This window comes from Suricata suricatta, chromosome 2 (genome assembly GCF_006229205.1).
Source record: "Suricata suricatta isolate VVHF042 chromosome 2, meerkat_22Aug2017_6uvM2_HiC, whole genome shotgun sequence".
In the NCBI taxonomy this organism is placed as follows: Eukaryota; Metazoa; Chordata; class Mammalia; order Carnivora; family Herpestidae; genus Suricata; species Suricata suricatta.
In genome coordinates, this window is record NC_043701.1 from 176,390,197 (window position 1) to 176,410,755 (window position 20,559).

At 40.0% G+C, this 20,559-nt stretch overlaps 1 protein-coding gene across 3 annotated transcripts in view; it reads left to right on the forward strand.

Moving 5' to 3' along the window:
- WDR11 (WD repeat domain 11) overlaps positions 1–20,559 on the forward strand; it is a 71,287-nt gene that overhangs the window by 18,336 nt on the left and 32,392 nt on the right. For 2 of the 3 annotated variants that reach the window (XM_029932698.1, XM_029932699.1), the window contains exons 10-15: positions 232–408; positions 3,343–3,427; positions 11,242–11,348; positions 13,297–13,372; positions 18,366–18,474; positions 20,293–20,417. In XM_029932698.1, coding sequence (XP_029788558.1) covers positions 232–408; positions 3,343–3,427; positions 11,242–11,348; positions 13,297–13,372; positions 18,366–18,474; positions 20,293–20,417 — 679 coding nt within the window. The remainder of the gene's footprint in view (positions 1–231; positions 409–3,342; positions 3,428–11,241; positions 11,349–13,296; positions 13,373–18,365; positions 18,475–20,292; positions 20,418–20,559) is intronic. The other variant, XM_029932700.1, reaches the window with a different exon arrangement.

The following is a 20,559-nucleotide window of genomic DNA, read 5'->3' on the forward strand; positions in this document are numbered from 1 at the left end:
AGAGGTCCCTGAGTTCTGGACAGCAGTGCTCCGGAGTGATCTGTCCTTTGAGATGGTGGGCGGTGCGGTTCAAGTCCCGCAGCCAAGTACAGAGCCACCGACCAGCTGTGGCCCCTCGGGAGCTGCGCGGGACCTTGTAGGTCAGAGGAGCATTTCCCCTGGAAAGTGCCCTTGCCTTCCAGCGGGCGTGTCTGCGTGAGGAACATGTCTGTGTTTCGGGTTCCCACTCAGGACAAAGCGCCATCGCCGGGGAGGAGCACCCGAAAGGCTCGGTTCTGCAGGAAGTGCACCTCAGGTTCCTGCTGACGGGACTGCTGTCGGGGCTGCCGTCGCCTCAGTTCGCCATCCGCATGTGCCCGCCGCTGACCACGAAGAACATCAAGGTGTACCAGCCGCTGCTTGCTGTTGGTGAGTCGTGGGCCCGCTCTTCTTGTAGTTCCACGTTCGCCTCCTTTTTCGTTTCCAAGACATTTAAGTTTGCTGGTTCCTAGGAAATCCTTTCTTGAGGATAAGGAGGAAGAGGCCCAGTTAAGTCACGTATGTACACATCTTAAAATACTTTTCTTCTTGGGGCGCCTGGGTGACTCAGTCAGTTAAGTGTCCCAACTCTTGACGTCACCTCACCTCTGCATCAGGCTCTGTGCTGAGAGCGTCTGCTTGGGATTCTGTCTCCCCCTCTCCGTGGCCCTGCCCTGCTTGCTCTCTGTCTTCACAAAAGAAACAAAAATAAAATTTTTATGTCTTTTTTCCATCCTTTTAATCCATCCTGCTTATTATTTAATTAAAAATTTTTAAGGTTATTTATTTATTTTGAGGGGGGAGAGAGAGGGAGAGGGGGGGAGAGAGAGAGAGAGAGAGAGAGAGAGAGAGAGAGAGACAGAGACCCAAGAAGGCTCCTCATTGTTAGTGCAGAGCCCAGTTTGGGGCTCAGACTCATGCATTGTGAGATCATGACCTGAGCCCAGGCGCCCCTATTGATTAATTTTAACCACAGTGTTTACTCCTCCACCTGGCCCCAGGTGACAGAGCCCCTGACACGGGGTCACCTTCCTGAATTGTGGCTGTGGTCTCTGTAAACTAAGAAATGCCTTTTGGGTTGAAATTGCATCGTTTTATATTATAGATAGAAAATTGGTCTGGGTTTCAACTTGCTGTCAGTTTAACTTATAGTAAGGTGAGTAACCTAATTGCCTTTATAGAGAAAAAACAAAATTTAATTTGCTATTAAGTATGTAAGGTTAAATTAAGACCCTGTTGGCTGGCTTCCGGCTTTCACTCTGGGTCTGTAACATGATTTGTGATTTTTTTTTCCTAATACGAAAACCTGACGCACATTTATTTTGTTGCTAATATGTCTCAGTGTCTCAGCTAACAGGTGACTTATGAGTACTAAAGGCTCGCTTGACTAATCCTTTTTAGCAATATTCTGATTTTCCCATTTTTCCTATTACTGTCTTCCAAAAATGGTTTGTACTTGAAGGTTTGGTAGTCTTTGTGTACTTGTGTCCACATTTATATAAATTCAAGTAAGTATTTAGTTTTTGCTTCAGAAACTATTAAAGCTTTTACAGAAATTGTAATTGGAATTTGTCATTGTACATTATATGTACCTGTATGTACAGGGTCAGTATACCTAGTTTATCAATTAGGATTTTGTCAGTTTCTTGGAGAAAATCACTTCTTGGCACAACTAAATAATAAAAGCTAAGTCAGGATCTGAGATTTCTTTTTTTTTTTAATTTTTGGAAACTTTTTCTTTTTTTTTCTTTTCTTTTTTTTTTTTTTTTGAGAGAGAGCAAGTGGGTGGGGGGGAGAGGCAGAGAGAGAAGGAGACAGAATCCCAAGCAGGCTCCACACTGTCCATGCAGAGCCTGATTTGGGGCTTGAACTCACAAACCTGTGAGATCATGACCTGGGCTGAAATCAAGATTTGGACGCTTATCCAACTGAGACAACCAGGAGCCCCAGCATCTGAGATTTCTATTCTAGAAGAAGCTGCATTGTACTGGTATGTTGGGACAAGTCATTTATTGAATTTAATATAATCACAAAGTAAAAGGAAAACACATAAAATAAGTGCCTAACTTTTGCAGAGTCACTAGGGGAAGAGAGGCAGAGTCTACTGTGGAATACTTTCTCCTTGGCACCCCTAGAATATTAGATCATAGGTTCAGCATCATCAAGACTTGCAGAATATAGAAATCATGTGATTATTTTGAAGATCTGTTCATTCAAAGATTTTCTAATTCTTTAGATACTGTCTCAGTGCTAGAAGTGACTAATTGTTGTGCAGGAGATGATAAATGCACACAAGTATGGTATTGCATTTTCCTAAAATAATTTTATAAAATAGTTAATGAAGCTTTATTCAGCAGGTAAGCTAAAATTGGAGCTTGCCTAGCATCTTTATTTGTTATTATTATTCTGTTATTTCTATATTCAGTTACTTGCGTGAATCCATTTTTTTAAGTCATGTGCAGTGAGAAAGTGATTGGCCAATCAACTATACTGTTCACTTTTCTTGCTTAATTTATAAAAACATTTTAAGGACTGAAACATTACTTTTTTAAGAATGGCCGTGTCCCTTCAAATTAAATTTTAGACACACATACCACCTGAGACCATGAAAACCTTTAGGCCTAATAATAACTATAAAATAACACTGATAACAGGAATAGTAATAATCATGTACTTAGTTTGTGCTAGGTACTATGATAAATGTTTAAAATCTGCCTTCTAATTTACTCTCCAGCACATAGATTTTCTGCTATTCCCATATTAAAGGGATTAAGAACACAACTTAGTACAGGCAAGCGATTGATCAGAGTAAGTGATTTGTAAGACGGAGCCAGGGCTGGAAGTCAGGCTTGTAATCCACAGTAAACCACCATACTTGAACCGTTTTTATGGTTTGTGTAATGTAAAAGAGAAAACAAAAAACATCTTTGTAAAGAAAAGTGGAAAAGGTCTGGTTAATGCGTTCTGGTAGGCTGCCTTCTTGAGGACCAGCTATAGTAAACCTTCCAAGTCTCAGAAAGCACGAGTGCCCGCGTGTAAAAAAGCTTAGCAAAATGCTTCTTCAAATCCTGAGTGTATCGAGTTAGATTTTGAAGTCTTTCTGTGAAAACCTATCCCTGGATTTAGGTAAGATTCAGACCACATAAGACTAGACCCATTTTTGAGAAGAGAGAAAACAAAGAAATTAACTCTTTCTTCACTCACAGCTTGGGTTCCTTTCATAAAAGGTAAATGTTATAAAATGACCAAAATCTTGAGAAAAGACTTGTTGGAAGGATCTGGAACTCCTACTAGATGGTACTCTTCTCTTACATCATCTCACAGGTACGAGTAACGGTTCCATCCTGGTGTACCAGCTCACCAGTGGGCTCCTGCACAAGGAGTTGAGCGTCCACTCATGTGAAGTCAGGTGAGCATGTCACTGTGCATTGAGATCACAGATAGAAGAACGCCGGAAAACAGCGCTGGTAGACTTCTACACTGAACACTCTGCAGAGGTGATGCCTGGAAACTCTGAATAGTATTATTCATGTTTAAGTAATGGTATGCTAATCAGGACTGAGCACTGATTGCTTCTGAAAGGGTATTCTACAGTGGAAAATTTTCTTTCGTTTACTTGCTATTTGCTATTTCAAACTTTTATTTGCTAACTTTTATTTCTCCTGCAGTCTAGGATATTTTCTCACTAGACATCACTGCGTTTCCTTGTTCATATTTCTATAGTTTGTTTTTCATTTCTTTAGAGATTCATCAGTAAGACTATTCCTGAAAAATTTGAATCAAGTCATTTTAATTATTAACAAATCTTGTTTTTTGTTTAAACACCATGAGAAATGGACCAACCCGTATGGCATTTCTTCTTTCATTTTGAGATGTGATGTGTTTTATGAGTTGTGTGCATCCAGGAATGATCTGCAGGCAGAAGGTTGCTTCCTCTTTCAGTGTGCAGGCCTGTTTCAGAGCATCATTTTGTTGACGGCATGGCTGCTTTTCTTTCTTTGCCCCAGCAAAGGTGGATTGCGAAGTTATGCATGTATAGTATACTTGCTACATTTCTACGATTTTATGATCTCTAACAAACATAAGAAAAGCTATTTTCTGTCCTTTGTACATTGTTTAATTATAGGTCTCGTGCGTATGTTAAAATTCTTATGACCCCCTAGTGAACACATTATTCTGAGTAATTGCATTTTCTGAACGGGGAAGGGTTAACCCTTTAAATACCACAACTTCTGATTCTGGGGAAAGTTCCAGAGAAGCTTACCTGGCCCTTCCGGTGTTGTCTGTGGTGCAGCCCAGATGACTGGCGGTTGCCACCTTGTGCTGTGCCCCCTAGCAGCCCACCGCCTACCTTTCCGAGGAGTCATAACATCTTAGAACCTCTAGGATGCTGGGTGCAGTGACACAGGTCTGAGTTTGGCCCATTTCAGGCTCATGTTCATCTTTTCTCTTCTTTTGGTAGACTCTCCTGCCAAGGCTGATACCTGCTCTCTCCCTTTCTTGTCCACATTTCTTCTCGCGGCCTTCCCTTTCACCCTTGCCTTTGGGCTTCATGTTTCCTTCTGTGGGTGACATCAACCAGTCTAACTCTCCATTTAATCAGAACTTGTTCTGAGAATTTGTTAGGTATTAATACTTTGCATGGCCATTTCATCGAATCCCCACTACAACTTTATGTGGTAGGCACTATTTGTATTCCCATTTTACAGAAGAAACTCAGTATTGTCATCATGAAAAAGTAGATGGAATTTAATCTGGGCCTTTCAAGCTTCAGAACTGACCTTTATTTAGTGCTGCATCTTCAGCTAAAAAAATGTAATACATATTTTGGCAACAAGATGAAATGATACCAAGACAGGATTCACGCTAAGAATTTATACCTGCTTCAGGAAAATCGGGTCATTTTCATTTTTTCTGAACACTGAAATGTATAATAAAGACTCAGTAGCTAGTTTATCAGCAAGCTGTTGGTTTTAATAAGATTTGTTATCCTGGAATAGTCATGTGGTAGATGTCACTAAATATGTGACTTACACATGCTGTGATAATGTTTGTTACTGAGTGATGCTGAAATTACAAAGTGTTACTTGGGATACCAAATAATGAACGTGCTACTCAAGCTGATGTTGTGACTGATCACACAAATGTGCTCCATTTTTTTTTTTACATTTACTTGTTTTGAGAGAGAGAGAGAGAGAGAGAGAGAGAGCGAGAGAGAGAGCGAGCGAGCTCAAGCATGGGACGGGCAGAGAGAGAAAGGGAGAGAGAAAATCCTCAGTAGGTTCCATGCTGTCAACGCAGAGCCCCCATGTGGGGCTCAGTCCCACAAACCATGTGATCACGACCTCAGCTGAAATCAAGTGTCGGTTACTTTACCGACTGAGCGACCCAGGAGCCCCTCCATTTTTTAATGTGAGTTTTCCTTCTTAATTGCCATCTTGAAAATAATTCACATTTTATATCCAGAGATGATGCTCAGGAGGATGCTACAATCCTACCATCTCTGTGTTTCTATTAACACCATTATAGTATTACGATTAAAAGCCATTATGAAAATCCCACAGATGTGTTATAAAAATTGCTGAACTTATTAGCAATAAACCCAATAATTCTAGATATGTGTATGCAAATGTAGGCCAGCTTTTAGAAAGTTGTTTTTAAAAACCACTTGCTCTCACATACTTGAATTTTATGCATATATGTGGGCAGGATCGGGGGGCTGATTAACTGCAGATAGTTGCATTTGTGTGTATGTGTGTGTGTGTTTTATTTTTTTTAATGTTTTATTTTATTTTTGAAGGAGAGAGAGAAAGGGAGACACAGGCTCCAGGCTCCAGGCTCTGAGCTGTCAGCACAGAGCCCGACACGGGGCTCGAACTCATGAACTGTGAGATCATGACATGAGCTGAAGTCAGACACTTAACCGACTGAGCCACCCAGGCCCTGCTGTGTGTTGTTTTTAAAGCCATGATGATTTAGCCAGTTATGCTTTACAGAATGTACTGGGCATCTTCCATATTCCTGTAAACAAAACCTTGGATGCTCATATCCGGGGGAAGAAACCTGGGAGTAAATAATTTGTACATACCGATTCTCAGATTATTAGTTTGTGTCTCTGTCCAGTAGGCTACATTTATAACAATAAAGCACAATGCCATTTTCAGTGTCAGAATAGCAGTTGATGTGGCTCTCAGAACGTTGACTGACTCAGTATTACTTTGAGCAAATGGAGTGATTTTTGGAAAGTAAAATAATCTATTTTGTCCGTAATTTTGTACAAGTTAGTTTCCTGACATTATAGAACGACAAGGCCTTCCCGAGGTGAGGGACCGCCGGTCCCCCAGCATTGAGAAGCAGCCTCTGCAGCAGCCCCAGCTGCAGTGAGCCGGCCAGGGAGAACCCCGAGTACCTGCTGACCATCCTGCAGTTACGGTTGTTCGCTGGTTAAGAATCCGACAGGACAGTCCTAGGTGGAGTCAGAAAGTGCACTGCTCTGAGGAGTTTTTACTAGAGCTCAGTGTGTGGTTAAACCCAGACAATGACTTTCTGATCCTGAGAGCAGTGTTGCACGCGCTCTGCTGGACAAGTTTTCATTCTTTTCTGTTGAGAAATAATCCCGCCCTTCTCTAGTCTTCTTTGACGTCCAACTTGATTTTTATTTTCTTCACTTGATCAGTAGGAATCAGATAGAAAAGCTGTGGCCAGAGCCTGTTCGAAGGCAGCAAGCTCATGGGGCTGGATTGCAAGGACGCAGGCACGCCAGGTTCTGATCCATGCTCTGTGCTGGGGTGTCTTGTAAACAGGGGAGACAGGCTGCATACGTGTGGCACAGGCATGGGGAGCAGTGCTAGGCTCTCCTCGGGCAGCCTTCATTTAATCCCACAGAACTTCCTGAGTGCCTGTCACACGTGCGGAGAGTACGGGCCTGGGCAGTGTGCTCAGCCGGCTGCACTGTTTCCTCAAGTTGTGTAGACTCACAGGCAGCACCCTGTTTCCCCTTTGGGTCTCAGCAGGCCCCGGAGAGCAGATCCTGTGTGCTTCTTACAAGCTCCTGTGGAACCACTGTCTTTTGTAGTAAGGAGCCCAGAATACACTTCTGTGATGACTTTTGTCCACTAGACTGTAAGCTCCCAAAGGCAGTATTCACACCCGACTCGTGTCACAGTGGTACTGTCAGCAGCTAGCACAGTGACGGTTGTGCACTGGGGATTTCACAGACCCATCTGTATGGGTCACGGACAACAAAGGGGGACTGGGATTCTTGGCGTCCAGAGACCGGGGCCTCCCTGTACTGGAGCACAGGTCGAGATTGCCAGCAACAGGCCTTGGAGAGTGTGTCTGAGGTTTCTGTCGATAAACAGACATGCTCAGAGCTACCAGATTTACCTAGAGGGCACAGTAAGTCCAAAATGATTTCCTACTTCTTTCGTTCCCTCTAAGTAGAAAACTTAACGAGCACTGTGACATGTTAGAGAAGGGAAAGAGAAGCAAGAGACAATGAGGCCTTTCAGTGAATGATTAGCCAGATTTATACGGTATTCACTATAGGTGTGGTTTGAGTTTAGTAAATGAGGAGACTTCACCAAGAAAATAGGGTTTGGCTTAGAACTTGAAATAAGAATAGTTATGATGATGATGGTCACTGGTAGCACATGCAGCACTTCCCGTGTGCCGGCATTCTCTGTGGCCACAGCATTCTTATTCCTGCGGTAATAATCCATAAGGTGTAGAGAGAGCACAGGGCCGGAAGTGCTGAGGCCAGGATTTGAACTCTAGTAGTACTGAAGAGGGAAGGAGAGAGGTCATTTCAGGCCAGGCATGGAAATTGTTTCTTGATTTCTTGATTTATTGATTTTAATGTTTATTTTCAAGAGACAGTGAAGCATGTGCATGAGGGGGTAGGAGCAGAGAGAAGGGGACAAAGGATCTGAGGCAGGCTTTGCACCCACAGCCTGACTGGGGCTTGAACTCACAAATCATTTAGGTCGAGACCTGAGCCGAAGTTGGACTTCTAACAGACTGAGCCACACAGACGCCCCCAAGGCACGGAAATTCTTAAGAGTGTACAGTTTTAAGCAGCCTAATCTGAGTGTTTCAACACAATTTTACACTTAAAGGGTTATAATCCTTGATAATTACGGCAGTTCCTTGGTCCAGCAAATACTATTTTCGGTTCCTTCGGGATCATCTTTGCCCCTCCGAGAAAAGACAAATAGGAGGATATGCAGGGTTCAGTGAGGAAAGTTACTGTAGTTAAAGAAGCAGACCAGATTCAGAGGACTGAGAGAGAAATATGGTAAGATGAGCAAATGGCTGGATGGCCTTGGAAGTCACAGAGGAGTCTGGATGTGATGCAGGAAACCATCATGTCGTCTTGGGCAAATGTGAGCCCTGTTCGGAACAACACTAACGCTAAATCTAGCAAGAGCTTTCAAATTGGAGTAAATATGGATAAACTTGATCGGGGTTAGCCAACATTTTTTCTAAAGGACCAGATAGTAAATAGTTTCGGCTTTGCAGGCCATAAAATTTCTATCACAGCTAGTCAATTCTGTCATTGTATCAGGAAAGCGGTCATAGATCTGTTGTTAAAAAGCGTTGTCCCATAAATGCTGATGAGCAGTGCACAGGGAACAACCGTTAGACTTCCTTCCCAGCCAGCCTCTTTACCTTGGGACCAAGGCAGGGCGGTAGTACAGTGTTTCTCCTCCTCCTTGTGATTCCGACGGTCCATTTGCCCTGTGCCTCCCCACCTGCCCCCACCGCCATTCTCTGCACTGTGGTGGTGACACTTTGCAGGTCATGTCAGTGAGAAAAACCGTGGACTCACCTCCAATCAGTCCCTGTAAAGGAGGCTCCCAGGCATCTGGTTGACAGATTGCTGTCTTGTCATTTCTTTGAGATTTTTCTTTTGTGCTTTTCTCTAATTAATAGGCCCTGTGGAGCTGTAAGCTGCTTGCAAATCTAACAGCTAAGTTCGAATTGTTTGCTTCAGGAATTTCTGCCTCCTAACCAACTAGGAAATTTGATGAAATTCTTCAGTGTACCCAACTTTATAAGCAGTCTGGCTCAGAACTTTTTTTTAAAATAATTTTTCTTAACTTTTTAAGATTTAAATGCAAGTTAGTTGGCATATAGTGTAATAATGATTTTAGGAATAGAATTCAGTGATTCTTCACTTACATATAATACCCAGGGCTCATCCAAATGCCCCCCTGCCCATTTAGCCCATCTGCCTGCCCAGTATCCCGCCAGCAACCCTCAGTTTGTTCTCTGTATTTAAGAGTCTCTTTTTGGTTTGTCTCCTTCTCTGTTTTTATATTATTTCTGCTTCCTTTCCCTAATGTTCATCTGTTTTGTATCTTAAATTCCACATGAGTGAATTCATAACAATATTTTTCTTTCTCTGACTGACTTATTTCACTTAGCATAATACGCTCTGTTCCATCCACATAGTTGCAAATGGCAAGATTTTATTCTTTTTGATCGCTGAGTAATGCTCCGTTGTCCATTCATCAGTTGATGGACATTTGGGCTCTCTCCACACTTTGGCTGTTGTCAGTAGCGCTGCTGTAAACATTGGGGCGCATGTGCCCCTTTGAATCAGCACTCCTATATCCATTGGATAAATTCCTAGTAGTGCAGTTGCTGGGATGTAGGGTAGTTCTATTTTTAATTTTCTGAGGAGCCTCCCTACTGTTTTCCGGAGTGGCTGCACCAGTTTGCATTCCCAGCAGCGATGCAAAAGGGCTCCTCTTTCTCTGCATCTGTCGTTGCCTGAGTTGTTAATGTTAGCCATTCTGACACGTGTGAGATTGTATCTCATTGTGGATTTGATTTGTGTTTCCCTGATGGTGAGTGATGGTGAGCATTGTTTCACGTGTCTGTTCGTCATCTGGATGTCTTCGGAAAAGTGCCTATTCATGTCTTTTGCCCATTTCTTCACTGGATTATTTGTTTTTTAGGTATTGAGTTTGATAAGTTCTTTATAGATTTTAGATACTAACCCATTTGCAAGTATCTTCTCCCACTCCATCAGTTGCCTCTTAGTTTTACTGCTTGTTTCCTTTGCTGTGCAGAAGCTTTATCTTGATGAGGTCCCAATAGTTCATTTTTGCTTTTATTTCCCTTACCTCTAGAGACATGTCAAGTAAGAAATTCCTGCATCCGAGGTCAAAGAGGTTGTTGCCTGTTTTCTCCTCTATGATATTGATGGCTTCCTGTCTTACGTTTAGGTCTTTCATCCATTTTGAGTTTATTTTTGTGTGTGGTGTAAAGTGGTCCAGTTTCGTTTTTCTGCATGTCACTGTCCAGTTTTCCCAACACCATTTTTTGGGGACACTGTCTTTTTCCCATTGGATATTCTTTCCTGCTTTGTCAGAGATTAGCTGGCCATACGTTTAGGGATCCATTTCTGGGTTCTGTATTCTGCTCAGTGGATCTGAGTGTCGGTTCTTGTGCAGGTACCATGCTGTCTTGATGATGACAGTCTTGTAATACAGCTTGAAGTCTGAAGTTGTGATGCCTCCAGCTTTGGTTTTCTTTTTCAGGATCACTTTGGCTATTAGGGGTCTTTTCTGGTTCCATACAAATTTTAGGATTGTTTGTTCTAGCTCTGTGAAGAATGCTCATGTTATTTTGATAGGAATTGCTCAGAATATTTCTAAACCACACTTCCTTAAGCAGTGGAATTCTTGGAAGTTACTGTGATATGTGACTCTCTCCTTTGCCAGATTTTAATAGTCATTTTAATGCTGCTATGAATCCTGGTAACTAAACTATCTTATTATTACATTTGGAGATGAAGTTTTAATTAAAAATAATTTCATGTATATTGGAAAAGTATGATAATTAGGCTCAAATGAAAGGTGATGTTAATATTGTTTCTTTTTTTATTTTTAATGTTTATTTATTTTTGAGAGAGAGAGAGACACAGCACGAGCAGGGGAAGGGCGGAGAGAGAGTTAGACTCTGAAGCAGGCTCCAGGCTCTTGAGCTGTCAGCACAGAGCCTGATGCAGGGCTCGAGCCCACACCCGTGAGAGCATGACCTGAGCTGAAGTTGGACCCTTAACTAACTGAACCACCCAGGCGCTCCTAATATTCTTATTTCTTAATTAACTTGTACAATAAAACTTAGGTGTTAGGAAAAACTTACTTTTCAACCAAGTTTTTCAAACAAAAAAGGGTATTTCACTAAACTTTACTTAATTTCTCACTTTAGGGGTATCGAATGGACAAGTTTGACTGGCTTTCTTTCCTTTGCTACTTCAACACCAAACAATATGGGATTAGTGAGAAATGAACTTCAGCTGGTTGATCTTCCAACAGGTTTGTGTATTTAGTCTATTAAAAGATTGAAAATGGTTTGTCCTGTTGATCAAAGATGTTGCTACTCATAAAACATGTTCCGAAAAACTTTCTTTATTATCCTGTATTTGTATATTCATGTTGTTATTTTGTCTATGGTAATTGCCCTAGAAAGTCTTGTTTGTTTGCAAATTCTGTTAACAGAAATGCATGGTAAATGGTATACCCTTAGCCTGAACAGACAGATTCATAATTAAATGTGGTATCAGCTCTACTTTTAAGTACATTGTTACAGATAACCAGAAGTCAGGGGCACCTGGGTGGCTCAGTTGGTTAAACAGATAACCAGAAGTCAGGTTTAAAATAAATCTTTGTATCAGGCTCTATTAGATTCTCTTCTACAACTTTGGGCCTTTGGAGGAAAACCTTTATAAATTTGTAGGTAAGCATTATCTTTAAGTGCTCATGTTGAAAACTTTTGATAGTCTCTGTCTGACTTGAATAGGGAAATTGAGGAGTTTAAAGACTTTACAATAGGAAGCATTCTAGTAAAGTAACTTGTTCAGAAGTGTTTAGAAACCTACAACCCAGTGAGTTTCAAAATGAAGAACTTGAAGGAAGAATAAGGTGAGAGTTTCAAATTATATTATGGCACATGCATGATTTCAAATAGAATTCTTAACAAAATAGTCTTGAGATTCTTTCAAATGGTGTAACCATGAGAATATATATGTATGTAGATAGTTTAACCCTAAGATACGTGTGCGTGCACATGTGTATGCAGTAAATCAAGCATATGGTTGTTTCCTGGTATCCTCAGTATGTGTCTCTCGGATATGGTTGTTCCTACTTCTCCGAGTATGTTACTAAATCTCAGGGAATTAGCCCCACTGGAATCAGTCCAGTGTTCTGGTCTCACTGAAAGTGACCTGCCCAGTAAACCCTGCCCCCAGATTGGGGCTTCTCCACATGGAGGTGGGGGTGAAGTGCTGTTTTCTAGTGTCATTCTTTTTTTTCCACTTTTTCCAATCAGCTCAAGTTCAAGACTGTTAACTTAAAATCTTTCTATCACATATTTATTTTTGAGGAATAAATTTCTAAGTCATAGTTACTGACTTGCTTAAGTGGGATATTTGACTTCCTAGATTAGAGACTCTTTATAACCTTGTCTTCTAAGGAGGGCGCAGACCAGCAGAGTCAGTGAGAGGGTGGGGTGTTTGGCAATAAGAATAGGGCGATCCCCTTTGATGGCACTGAGGGGCAGGGGGCCATGCGGGCGTTCAGTTGTCTTTGGCTACGCTCTCTCTTGTTCAATGTAAATAAAAAGTAGGAAAAATTATTAAAATATATTTGTCCAGACATAAAGTAGAATTTGCATTTTTTAGTTATAGAAAACCATTTAGCTTCTTTGGCAGTTAACTAATTCTTATCATTCCCTGATATCAGTGTGGAGAGACCTTTTGATAGGAACATGTCAAAGTCTTCTGGTTGAGCATTGTTCATGGGGCAAGGAATCTTAAATACCTGGTTAGAGTGTTTTCCCCACTAGTTTTGTGAGGCTGAAGATATTTTTGTTACTTTAAATATACCAGTAGTTTTTATAGTAGACAATTCCTTTACCATAAATGCATTGAAACTTTAGACATTTATTTCTAAATTTCTAAAATATAACTATTTGTAAGAAACCACTGAAGGCATTCAGAAAACTCTATAACAAAGTGAAATATCTTTTTTATAAAATAGATCATTGCATACAAGTAATGTATTATTGGTCTTTAACTTGTAATACTTCTAAGAACACGTTTTAAATTTAAATTTAGAGTAATTGAGATAGCTTAGGAGCAGGTGGAAGAATGAATGGGAGCATAGAGGCAGCACAGGTCAGATTCCATTGCTATGTATAGGTTCTTGTGTCTTACGTTTTTTATCTGTTTTTTTACATTCTTTTTTTTAATATTTGCAATTAAAGGTAGGAGCATTGCTTTTCGCGGTGAAAGAGGCAATGATGAGTCACCCATTGAAATGATTAAAGTATCTCATTTGAAGTAAGTATGAACCAAAAAAACTCTGTAGTGTTATCACAATGGAATCTTAAAGATTTCTTTTAATCTTGAGGAAAGTGTGCATATAAAATTTCTTAATGATAACAGATGGTGCTATGCAGCTATATCCAAGAAAATATTTTGATCACAAAATTAAATTGCTGTTGCTTTAAATTTCTTTCTTTTTTTTTTTTTTAACATTTTATTTATTTTGAGAGAGAGACAGAGAGACTCCTAAGCAGGCTCTGTGCTGTCAATGCAGAGCCCGACGCGAGGCACTATCCCACAAACTGAGATCATGACCTGTCTGAAACCAAGAGTTGGACACTCAACCAATTCAGCCACTCAGGCGCCCCTGTTGCTTTTAATTTCTGCTTCTTAAAAGCATGAGATAACATTTCATTAGATTGATAAAACCAGGAATCATGGTTTGTTGTGCTGTAACTATATCGATGCAAATACCTACCACCCACTAAGAAAATGTTATTTGTTATCTAATGAAATTCTTATGAGTTTCTATCTCAGCATGAGTTTGTTGAGTGAAAGAACTGATTTTCTTTGCTTATAATTTTAATTTTAGTAAGTTTTGACCTTTTCATTCCAAGAGAAAATACATGTAAAGCAAGATTATTAAACATAGGGACTGAGGGGCACCTAGGTGACTCAGTTGAGCGTCTGACTTCAACTCAGGTCATGATCTCACAGTTCGTGGGTTTGAGCCCCATGTTGGGCTCTGTGGTGACAGCTTGGAGCCTGGAGCCTGCTTCAGAGTCTGTGTCTCCTGCTCTTTCTGTTCTCCCCCCACCTCCAAGCTCATACTCTGTCTCTCTCTGTCTCAAAAATAAACATTAAAAATTTCAACATAGAGACTAAATGAAAACCAATCAGAAGAACAAAGAAAGAAAGAGTAAGCTCTCCAGAATAGTTTTCAAAATTGCTTTAGCTTTTCTGGTATCTTTGCATTACCATATAAATTTTAGAATCATTTTATCAGTTTTACAAAAAAAGACTGCCTGGGGTTTTGACTGGGATTGCATTGAATCCAGAGATCAATGTGGGGCAGAATTGACATCTTAATAGGTTTTGTGACTCATGAACATGGTGTCTGTCTCCACTTATTTAGAGCTTTAATGTCTTTCAGTAATATTTCTAGTAGCATTTGTGTTGATTTTTTCGTATTTTCTGTATAGACATACTTTCCTGTTGTTTGCCAGTAAAGACACTTCTATAGGTCTAGTTTCTGGACTGTAGGCCTTTTTCCTCCCTTGCTTTGCTGTACTGAGTAGGACCTCCAGTCCAATGGAGAATAAAATGATGAGAATAAATTTTGAATAAAATGATGAGAACTGACATCTTTGTTCTGTTTCTGGATCTTATGGAGAAAGTGTTCAGTCTTTCAAGATTAAATACAGTGTTAGTTGTAGATTTTTTGTAGGTGGTCTTTATTAGATTGAGGAAGTTTACTATTCCTAAAAATGCTGAAACTTTATATTGAGTAGGTGATGGATTTTGTCAGATGCTTTTTCTGTATTTATGGACATCATCATGATGGTGTTTTTTGTTTTAGGTTGGCTAATACGGTGAATTACATGGACCTATTTTTCATGTTAAAACAGCTTTACATCCCTGGGATAAATTTGTCATGGACATGATATATTATTGGATTTGATTTGCTAATATTTTGATACATTCCTGAGTTTGATTTGCTAATGTTTTATTGAGGAGTTTTTGCATCTCTGCTCATGAAAGATACTGACCTAGGTTTTATGTAATATTCTTGTCTGGTTTTAGAATCAGGGTAATGTTGATCTTGTAAAATGAGTTGTGAAATAGTCCCTCCTCTTCTTTTTTTCTGGATGAGCTTGTGTAGAATTGGTATTATTCCTTACTTAAATGGGAAGAATTCAACAGGGAACCCACCCGAGCCTAGAGCTTTATTTGTTGAGAAGCTTTTAAATACATTTTTAGTTCTTTCATAAATATGTAACTATTTAGGATTTGTTTTTTTGGTTTCCCCCAATGAAGTTTGGTAGTTAGTGTCTTTCAAGAAATCTGTCCATATCAATGAAATTGTTAAATTTATTGATTAAAAACTTGTTCATGATATGCTCTTATTCTTTTAATATCTGCTTCATTTGAATGATGGCTCTTTCATTCCTGATACCAGTAAATTACATTGATCAATTTTGTTGATATTTGCAAAGAAGTAAGTTTAGTTTCTTTAATTTTTCTCTATGGTTTTCTAGTTTTTGTTTCATCAAATGCCATAGATATCTTTCTTTTTCCTGCTTACTTTGGGCTTAATTGTTCTTTCTCTGGTTTCTTAAGATAAAACCGTAGATGACTAAATTAAGGTTTTTCTTTAAAATTTCATATAAGCATTTAGTATTATATAAACATTACTTTTTCTGTATCTTACACATTTTGATGTTATGAGTTTTCATTTAATTCACTGTATAATTTTTTTTAATGTTTATTTTTGAGAGAGAGAGGGAGAGAGAGAGCATGTGCATGACTTGGGGGAGGGACAGAAGAGAGAAGGAGACACAGAATCTGGAGCACGCTCCAGGCTAAGCTATCAGCACAGAGCCCTATGCGGGGCTCGAACTTACAAACCGCGAGATGATGCCCTGAGCTGAAGTCAGACGCTTAACCGACTGAGCCACCCAGGTGCCCCATAATATTTTAACATTTCCATGGGATATTTAGAGATATATTGTTTAGTTTCAAAATATTTAGGTTTTTTTCCAGGTATCTTTTCTGTTAATTTATGATTTCAGTTAGAGTCAGAGTGCATATTTTATATTATTTTAGTCCTTATCAATTTAATGTGATTGTTATGTGGCCCAGAATGTGGTCTGTCTTAGTGAATGTTCCATATGCACTTGGAAAGATTGTGTGTTCTGCTGTTGCTTAGAATATTGCATAAATGTGAGTTCGGGTTGGTTGGTAGTTATTCAAGTCTTATATTCATACTGATTTTCTGCCTGCTTTTCTCTTACTGAGAGATGAGTGTTGAAGTGAACTTGGTTCTGGATTTATTCCTCTTTTGCAGGACTTGAGTTCTTGCTTTGGATATTTTAAAGCTCTGCCCTTAGCTACATATATATTTGGTATTATTATTATGTCCTTTGGATTAATTGACTTCTTTATCATTGTGAAATATTCTCTTTATGTTTGGTACTATTCTTTATTCAGAAGTAGGTCAGATTTTTCTGATTAGAATAGGCACTCCAGCTTTCTTTTGACTGAAGTTTGCCTGGTTTTTCTTTTTCTTCCTTTTACTTGTGTCTTATCTATGTCTTTACATTTAAAGTTGATTTCTTCTAGAAAGCGTATAGTATGGGCTTGTTTTTCTATTTGATAGTCTATGTTTCAAATGGCAGTGTTTAAATTTTTTATATTTAATGTAATAATCAATATGGCTTATATTTAAATCTACCACCTTGCTAGTTACTTTCTCTTTTTTTAAATTTACAATGAATTAATAAGGATACTTTTTAATTTCTTAGTTTAATTTCTAATATGCAAAATGTCAGTTGTTATAAACTACATTAAAGAAGTTCTTTGCAGAAGGTCCTCAATAATTTTTTAAAAAGTGAAGGAGTCTTGAGATGGAAAGTTTTCAGAATTGCTCAGTTAAACTACTTGGACTCCATTCTCTTCTGTTTCCAGTCAATCTTGACTCTACATACACCCGCTAAATCAGTACATCTAAAACAACTGATCACTGTATCCTTCCTATCCTAAAACCGTTAGTGATCCACTAGTCTCTGCAGAATAAATCTTTTATATCCTACCATGGCATGTTCAAGTGTTTTAGGTCTTTTATAGTGTGACCCAAAATTCACATTTAATCTTTCTCATGATGCTTGCTCTGCATTTCAGGCAGCATGTTCCCCTACTCTGTCCTTTCTTGTCTTGGACATTTGTCACATTTATAACTCTGCCTAAAATGCTGTTGTCCAATTATCAAAATAAATCTCCTTGGGGTGCCTGGGTGGCTCAGTCGGTTAAGCGTCCGGCTTCGGCTCGGATCATGATCTCACAGTTTGTGGGTTCGAGCCCCACCTCAGGTTCTATGGGTGTCAGCTAGCTCAGAGCCTGGAGCCTGCTTCGGATTCTGTATCTCCCTCTCTCTCTGACCCTCCCCTGCTCACGCTGTCTCTCTCTGTCTCTCAAAAATAAATTAAAAAAAAAGCATTAAAAAAATAAATCTCCTCTTTCATAGTGAATCTTTATAGCATTCACCAGATTTTGTCTTATATTATTTACATACAAGCCATTAGATGCCATTATGTTAGATATAATAAAAAATGTAACATATTGCATTTGTATAATCCATCATGGTTTATAAAATTAACTCCCATGCACTCTCCCCTGTCCCCTCCCCCTTTTTATTTTTAGAGCATTTAGTGAGGGAGGTAAGGCAGGTGTTAACACCACTATAAAGATAAGTAGAATAAACATGCAAAAGAATTCATGGTTTGTCTGAGGCCACATAATTATCAAGTGGCAAACTTCGTCCTGAGCAAGAGAACATAAGTCCTTTGATGCACTGAGTGTAGGGATCTTTCTGCTCTCACATTTCCTCAGTGTCAGCATGATAGAAACTTTATGAAATCCTTTACTTTTCCATTTAATTTTACCATAATCTGCCTGCCAATTCGTTGGGATAGGTAGGTGCGTTCTCATGTCACATACCAGCAATTTAAATCTTGGGACGGTTACCATAAACCGTTTCCCCAGGATGTGGACTTGTGCCTTCCTTTATTCTGTCTTCTGAGCTGGGCTCCTTATGTAACTATGGCTATATGGCTCTCAAAGGTCATCTTAGGGTTTTCCCTTGTGACTATTAACCATGAGAACCAAATGTTAATTTGTATTGTCTGTATTTAGAATGTGTCATGTGAGTTTGCTGATTTATGCAACTTTTTATTGTATTACGGCAAAAATTTGCAATAAGAGGCTTATTGAGTAATTTTGTTTATTTCAGGCAGTATTTGGCAGTTGTATTCAAAGATAAGCCCCTGGAATTATGGGACGTTAGGACTTGTACCATTCTTAGAGAGATGTCCAAAAACTTCCCTGCGGTAACTGCTTTGGTAAGGGCCGGCTGAAGAGCTGAATGTTCGTCGTGCGTGAAGGAAATAGGCATGTGTGTGTGTGGTGGATGTTTTTCTTTAGCTCGAACTGAAGTCATTACTGCCGTGTATTTTCTTGTTAAAAATGTGTGTTCAGAGAAGATGATGTAAATACATAGAGATAACTCTTATTTTCTTGGATGGGTTAAGATAAAGTTACATTAGTGGAATTCCAAGTACAATTTTACTTAGATATGTTGAGGACCATGATAAACATATTCCAAAATAGTTATGAAAGGGTGAAGGTCATAATAGCTAACTCAGCCTTGAAAAAAGGGGAGGACAGTATTGGGGAAATGGTCTTACTTTATGGAGAAAAGTATTGGATCTCTACCTTATACTCTATTCAGAAGTGGGTTCCCCAGGATTCAAGACCTAAATGTAAAAATGTAAAGCTATAAAATTAATATAGTCAAATAAAGAATATTTTTGCATTCTGGAAGCAGGAAAGGAGAATGGAAGCTCAAACCGAAAGGCAAAAAAAGAAAAATTAATGCATTTAATTATTTCAGGATTGAGTCTTTCTATTCAATGAAGGACACCAATGTCAAAGTTAAATATAGAAGACCAGTTGGAAAAAGAAACTTACCAGTGTATGAAACCAACAAAGGACAAACTAATCCTTGCAGGGGTTGGGATGGTGGGAACTCCTACACATACCCAGTGACGGGACAGGGACCCCTGGGGGAAGGTGGCCATAGGACAGGAGCCATTCCTGAATGGTGGAGAAACCTAAAAGGCCAATAAGCATATGAAGAAAGATTCAAACACATCTGTTTTTAAAGATGGGCAAAATAAAATAACCATGGTATGACTCTTAGACTGGCGAAAGCTGGGAAACCAGGTGGCGTCAGACGTGGGTGTGGGATGGGTTGCGGGAATCCTCATGCACTGCTGGGAGGAGAGCAGACCAGTGAGGCGCTCTGCAGAGCAGACTGACCGCGCCTGGGCAGACAGACGTCCCCTCTGTGCCAGCTCTCCAGCCCCTGGTCACAGCGGAGCTTCTGCGAGGGTGTTGACTGCAGGGCTATTTGTCGTGAGAGTTTGGAGGCTGTCTGGGTGTCTTTTGCTGAGAGAACAGGTAGACTAAAAATCGGTGATGCACTCGTGGGGTATATAGCGTGCAGAAACAACAGAGGTGGGCCTTCCATTGTGCTAAATGAGAAGCATTAGAAACGGCAAGAGAGGACGCAGTCCTGTTTATGTGAGGTACAAATACATGCATGGAAAATAACTACCCATGAAGAACGTACGCAGTGGCAGGGTATTTATTAGGTTGAATGCAGTAGACTAGGTGGGAATATAGAAGAAAAAATAAACTAAATAAATAAAAAGAGATTTGAGGTGGATCTGTGGGTGACAGTGGGCTGTGACTGGAGGAGCATGAATGTGAGCCTGTGCACCTGCGGGGAGAGGTAGAAGCAGGGAATAGGAAACATAGTCATATTTCTTTTCTTCATTTTGTAAGAAGAAGAAAGCATGAGAAAGTTGGACCTTTTGGAAGTTTGCCATTAAACTCTTCAACCTTAAGCTGTCATTAAAGATTAGAGGTAATAGGAGGTAGAGGTCGATTATTAACATCTGCCTTTAGCCCTCATTAAAGTGCATTCATTCATCAAACCTTTCTGCAAACAGATAAAACCTAGGAGCAAATTGTGAATTCATGTGCAACAGTAAGACCTGAGGCCAGGCAGTGGCGAGTGTGCCTGTCTGTTCTGGAAGGATTCTTTGACAGGAGTAAACCCAGCATTTCTGGGTGTGCCTGTCTTTGCTTCCCAGGAGTGGTCCCCCTCTCACAACTTGAAGAGCCTGAGGAAGAAGCAGCTGGCCACCCGGGAGGCCATGGCCCGCCAGACCGTGGTCTCCGACGCGGAGCTGAGCGTCGTCGAGTCGTCCGTGATCAGGTGCCGTGTGCTGCTTCCTGCCTCTCTCGTTTGGGAGACCAGTGGCATGTTTGGGAACTTGAAAAGTGTCCTCTAAAGGCGTCTCTGGAGCAAGGTGCCCTATGCTTTTGAACTCTGTTGGGCTTCAGTGCGCACCTGCAGG